Source organism: Lactuca sativa, chromosome 4 (assembly GCF_002870075.4).
Source record: "Lactuca sativa cultivar Salinas chromosome 4, Lsat_Salinas_v11, whole genome shotgun sequence".
In the NCBI taxonomy this organism is placed as follows: domain Eukaryota; kingdom Viridiplantae; phylum Streptophyta; class Magnoliopsida; order Asterales; family Asteraceae; genus Lactuca; species Lactuca sativa.
The window spans coordinates 134,187,440-134,193,141 of record NC_056626.2 but is presented as its reverse complement, the minus strand read 5'-3'; the positions used below and the strand labels follow the sequence as shown (position 1 = coordinate 134,193,141).

At 33.0% G+C, this 5,702-nt stretch overlaps 1 protein-coding gene across 1 annotated transcript; it reads left to right on the top strand.

The window, feature by feature from the left end:
- Positions 1-3,441: 3,441 nt before the first annotated feature.
- Positions 3,442-5,311, top strand: LOC111915263 (uncharacterized). The gene is made up of 6 exons (XM_023910938.2): positions 3,442-3,651; positions 4,358-4,403; positions 4,519-4,639; positions 4,742-4,818; positions 4,908-5,014; positions 5,084-5,311. Exons 1-6 carry the CDS (start codon positions 3,544-3,546, stop codon positions 5,120-5,122), a joined length of 498 nt encoding a protein of 165 aa, XP_023766706.1. The 5' UTR covers positions 3,442-3,543; the 3' UTR covers positions 5,123-5,311.
- Positions 5,312-5,702: the final 391 nt, after the last annotated feature.

Here is a 5,702-nt window from a genome sequence, read left to right as displayed (position 1 = left end):
GGGGACTATACTTTACCTCAAGGGTTAAAACGAATACCAGAATCCTAGGTGTTACATTTTCATTGTTAATGTTACCATTTGAGCATTATACTTTCATTAAAGCAATAATTGCATAACCTTAAATTCCATTTTTGCAATGTACTTTCACTGTGAATATTACCATTAGAGCAAAATTTACTTTCATTAGTACAATAATTACTTAACCTTACATTTCATTTCTACAATTTATCATAACATTACATTACCTGTAAAAATCTACTTTTATTGTAAATGTTCTCATTTGAGCAATGTACTTTACCCTTAATACCTTTACCATTAACATGTAAATAACATTGTTTGGCAAACAATTGAAACAAATACAAGAAATAGGAATTGATTATCATTAATACATTGCAAAGAAGTAACAATTATTGATTACCCTTTATACGTTGCTAATACATGAAAAAATCTTCATTACCCTTCATGCATTACCCTTAATAGATTACAAACACATGCAAATTACATCTTAATAACCACTATTACTACCATCGCCATTACAACCCTATGATTACTTATACCAATGTCTTGATTTGTTGTGTGTGACACATATCCCTTTTTGTCACACCCCTAAACCGAGATGGCAGAAACATTCGGGGGCAGAGGATGTCATGTATAGTATCATAACAATGCACAATAGTAAACACAAGAAACAACATCCATTGCATTTATAATATAATTTATACATGTGTGTTCTGTGTATAGTTGTAAGACACCAAAAATATATCAAAATAAAAGACGAGTCTTGAACATGCTCCGTCTTCTCAAAATCTGGTCCAGTGTACCTGTCTACTGGTGACCTGAGAATACAAGTTATGTTGAAAGAGAGTATCAACATTTAAGTTGGTGAGTTCATAAGTATTTTTGTGTCAAAAGTTTACATTTGTTTCATGAAAATGTTTGTAAGTGTTTTGATGTAAATGTTTGTATACTTCCCAGAAAAATCCTATACTTTCTACTAAAATGAAAAGTAGTCTTCTACCAAGACTCAACTGTGTTGTATGTTCTGTTCTCTTGAATAAAGTGTAAAATGTAAGTTTGTATTTGAAATAGTATAAATGTAATGTTTTCCATATGTGTAAAACTATCTTTATTCTAAAAATAGTATGCATTTCTCGTGTGAGAATATCACTGTATAAATGTAATGGAAAATGAAGATTTGCAGTAGTGTTGTATAAAATACACTATTGAATGCATTAACTGCCCTATAAGCCAAACTGGTTAAATTAGGTTAAAATGTGATAAGGTTATAACCATACTTGATAGACTAGTATAAAACACGACGTTCTTCAGGCGTCAAAAATGGTATGACATTTGTCACCCGTAGACCTGCAGGTCCCACTGTAGCTAGCAGCAAGGTGTAGGATGGTAAATCCCGTATAAATCTATACACAAACTCACGCTCTCCCTCTAGTAGACTCTGGTTATAAAACGTGACATAGAGAGGATATTGCTACGCCATGAAATAGTATCTCATATTTTTGTTATCTTGTTCTTGTTATAATATGTTTGTTCCTTCTTGTTCTTGTTATAGTATGTTTTGTAATGTATAGTAATAGTATGTATGTACTGACTCATGTATGTTTCTCTGTTCTAGAAATAGTGTGCAGTGATCCTTTAAACTATACCTATTATAGTTTACTAGCATGTTTGTTTGAACTGTTACTGATTTGTAGAAAATAATCAATTGCTCAACATAAGCAACTGAGTTAAGTGTGTTCCTTAAAAATGGGGTTTTAAAATTCATATATGTATTTAGTAAGTATAACTACGATTTAGCCGACAGTCGGACTAGTGATCCTACCCTAAGCCCACAACCAAATAAGGAACAAGAGTTACGGTATTTAGCAATAGTCCTAAGTTCGTTAAAGCATACTTGTACATAAATAGATACACGAATATGATTTTGATAAAAATATAAATCTAAGAATAACTTTTAAAATGTTTTAACAAGTATTTGAGTATAAGAAATCCTTTCGTTTGATGTTTTTCACATGTAAGTGGTTAACACAATTATATTGTGTTCTACTTGTATTCCCCCTAAAAGCATTTAAAAGCATAAAAAGTTGTAATTCGTAGGGGTATGAACTCACCTTGTGGGAGTGATTCGAATGAAAGTTCGATATAGGATGTTAGATTTCACAAGCTAGTTCCCGGGTCAAAACAAGTCCTAAATAGCAATTTGTGCGACATAAAGGCATTCAATTAGCAATTATAACCTCTAAGGAATTTGAGAAACAACCTAGGATGCAAGAAACACTTACAAATGAAGTGTTGGAAGCAAATATGGGGAGGCTGCAAGGAGTTCACGGCCTGATGAAGGGTTCACGACCCAATGATCTTGGAGATTAAGAACACTAGAGGATCCTTAGCAATATCTTAAAGAAGATTCAAAGGAAATGGTATGATAGTTGAGAGGAAAGTGTTCTTGGTTGAAGATCCTTGGGAGAAAGCCTTGTGTTTGCGGTTAGAAAGGGAAGAAGTGAAGTAAAATCAGCTAACTCTCATATATATAGGAGGGGAGGTTCATGGCCCAAACCGATGTTTACAACCCGAAGGTTGTTCTCGGACCGAAGCCTGATCACGACCCGAAGGCTGTTCACGGTCCTCGGTTCCAAAGGCTATCCTTCCAAAATACATAACACTTAAGAATGCCATGTTTATACACTTATAAATTCATTACTCTAACTATATTAAGATAATAAAAGAAATAAGTTTGACATTTGATTGATATGTTTGACTTTAGTTGACCAAGTTTGACTTTTACAAGATAAAAATTTCAGATTGTCACACTTTTCCCACCTACTTCTTCATTGACTCATTTGAAAAATCACAGTTGCCTCCTTCCACCTACAACAAACAAAAAATATGGGAGAAATATCATAGATTCCTCTTTAGGCAGTCCCAAATACAAAAAAAATAATTAGGTTTTTACCTGATAATTAGGGCAGCCTCAGAAAACATTTCCTGGGTTATTTGGTGTTCGTGAGACTGAGATACCACAAACATCACTACAACTGTATGTAATTATCTTCTTATTCCTCCATCTTGAACCACCATTGAAGCTAGATCTTGCTGAGGAAATTGTCATTTTACCGTTAAAGAAGGGATAGGGCGTGTGACTAACTCTTGGGGATGAAGACTTATAATGGAGAGGTGTGGTTTCTTGGTTTCCAGATCGGATTAATGAGAGTAAGTGACATTCACCTGACTTTGGTAATCGTCTAGTGTGGGATGTGGGAGGGAAAGCACTGAAAAGTTATAAACAAAAAGGTAAAGCAAATATGAGACATTAATGAACTTAAAAAAACGAATTTGAACAAAACCGACAAAAAAAAAATTAAAAACTTAAAGAATATATCAAAATTATTTTTTGCTCTTATAAATCACAATAATTACGTGGATTTGTTTCACTTCCCCTTCTCTCCCCATAAACTATTCGCACCGTCGACCTTTGAGAATATTTGCTTCTTCAAATAATTTGTAAAAGGGATTTTGTTAGGCACCATGGATGCTTCTGCAACACCGTCGAAGAACCCTAAAGGGGCATTCAAGCTCCTTGCTGATCTTCCCTCCAAAGGCCTTTTCTCATCCACTGTCGTTTCTTCCAATTTGGTAAGTCTCTCTAAACCCTGGATTTTTAATTGTTAATCGTTGGTTTTGGTGTTTATGATTGATGTGATTCCTGATTGTAGCAATTTCACTGATTGTTCATTAGTGTTAAACTCGATTACAAGAGAATAAATAATTGTAGGGCACACGAACTCCTCAAAATGTAATCGAGTGTGTTCTGATCAGAAATTCAGAATCGACTGTTATGGGTGTAGTTGTGAACTCATTTTCTCGTACACCCGAGACGTTTCTTATAAAGTTCTTGATTTTTTTCAAGTTCATGTTCTTGTTAAGTTCTTTCATCGGCATATATTGGCTGATAGTAACTCGTACAATTCTCTCATGTCATTGGGGTTTGGGGTTTGATATTTTAGTGAGATTGCATATTTGCATATTCTAATAAATGCAAAGTATATAAATTGTTGGTCTTCTCACTCTTCTGTTTTATTGCTCAAGATTCTTCCTATCAATCACTAACTTAGCGTCAGTTTCTTGATGAACATGGTAAAGAAAATTAGATTCAGGATCTGCATTGCCAAAACATGAAGATTACTAATCCATCAAGAGATAACAACATCTAATATTATCAAATTTGATGTTAACAATATGCCCAAATATGGAATGTAATATGCTATTTTTCGGTATCAGAATCTGTCCCTTTGTTTTTTCCTTTTTTTTTTCCATGAGTTCATGTTAACATTCTATGCAGGGTGGAATGCGTGTCTATATCACTGATCGTGATACATCACCTCCAGGTATTTTCCAAGAGTTTATGTCCTTACAACATGTAAATTAATTGATGATTAAATATGATATGAATTGAACAATAAGATTAAGGACATTTGACAAATATTTCTTTTCTTCATCCAGAAAACCAGTTAATAAAGACAGATCAAATGAACATACTCATTAGATCTCTTTTGCTTAAGCAACAACAAAAGGCTGAATCAAGTGCAAAAGGTGCAAGTGGAAAAGAAAGCTCAAGAAAGCGGTATATAATTCTTTTTTTTTTAAAGCTTGATTCCTGCTTTCATTGTTTTTAATGTTTGAATATTTTGTATTTGGTTTTTTTGTTTTCTCTTCTCCTATTTAGGGGTTTAGAAAGAGGTGTGGATGGAAGGGCAACAACAAAAAGAGGTGCTTCCAATGGTCAACATGGTTCTCAGCCAGGTGAGCAGAGCTCACTATTTTGTTTTGTGGGTCCCACTCATATATATCTAATTGAAGATTTTTGCACATGATATTGATATGATGTATAGAGGGATCAAGATCACATTCACATGTACCTGAAAATCTTCAAAGTTTAACTGTAGAGAAAATACGTGCACTTTTAAAGGAAAGAGGACTTTCCCTAAAAGGAAAGAAGGCAAGTAGTAATTTTTTGCATTATTGAATTCAAAAGATTTTTTTTTTTATAATATTTAATTATTGGCAGGATGAACTGATTATGCGGTTGAGGAATGCAACTGGTTGAGTAAGCTCCATGACTTTGAGGTTAAGAGTAGTTGTACATGTAATTGATGAAATTAGGTTTTTAGTATGTAACAAATGAAAATGTAATACTCTCTTTATGTTGATGTTTACATTTTAGATGTTTGTTGGTTTGTGTGAAAACGGTTTTAAATGCAAGAAATGAGAATGTAAAGTAATAGTATTCTTTATAGCGTCTTACTCTCATTTTATTTGTTATTGAAGCATTGTGCTTTTAGTTTCTTTTCTTATTATAGCAGTGATAATGGTTATGTATTTGGATGACATGACATAGCTATAATTGGGTAGATTTTTAAAGTAAAATGTTTAATTACAAAAAAATGAAAGTATGATGCTATAATGGTTTTCGAATAAACTACAAATTTCTATCTTTAGACTATTGATTGATATGTCAAATGGTTCCAGGGATAGAAATACATTCCAACACTATCTTTTTACATCGGTTTTGTTACAATTAATCACCTGGAAATCACTTGTTAAAAGGGACATCCAAATATCCAGTAAATTGATTATTAAAAATTTATTATGTGGTCTACAATAATATTAAGAGAAAATGACAAAAA

Bases quoted from the DNA above. Each gene is read 5' to 3' on its own strand.
- LOC111915263 (XM_023910938.2), top strand. From the start codon at position 3,544: ATGGATGCTTCTGCAACACCGTCGAAGAACCCTAAAGGGGCATTCAAG. The intron at 3,652-4,357 runs GTAAGTCTCTCT...CATTCTATGCAG, and splicing joins CTGTCGTTTCTTCCAATTTG to GGTGGAATGCGTGTCTATAT. The intron at 4,640-4,741 runs GTATATAATTCT...TCTCCTATTTAG, and splicing joins AAAGAAAGCTCAAGAAAGCG to GGGTTTAGAAAGAGGTGTGG.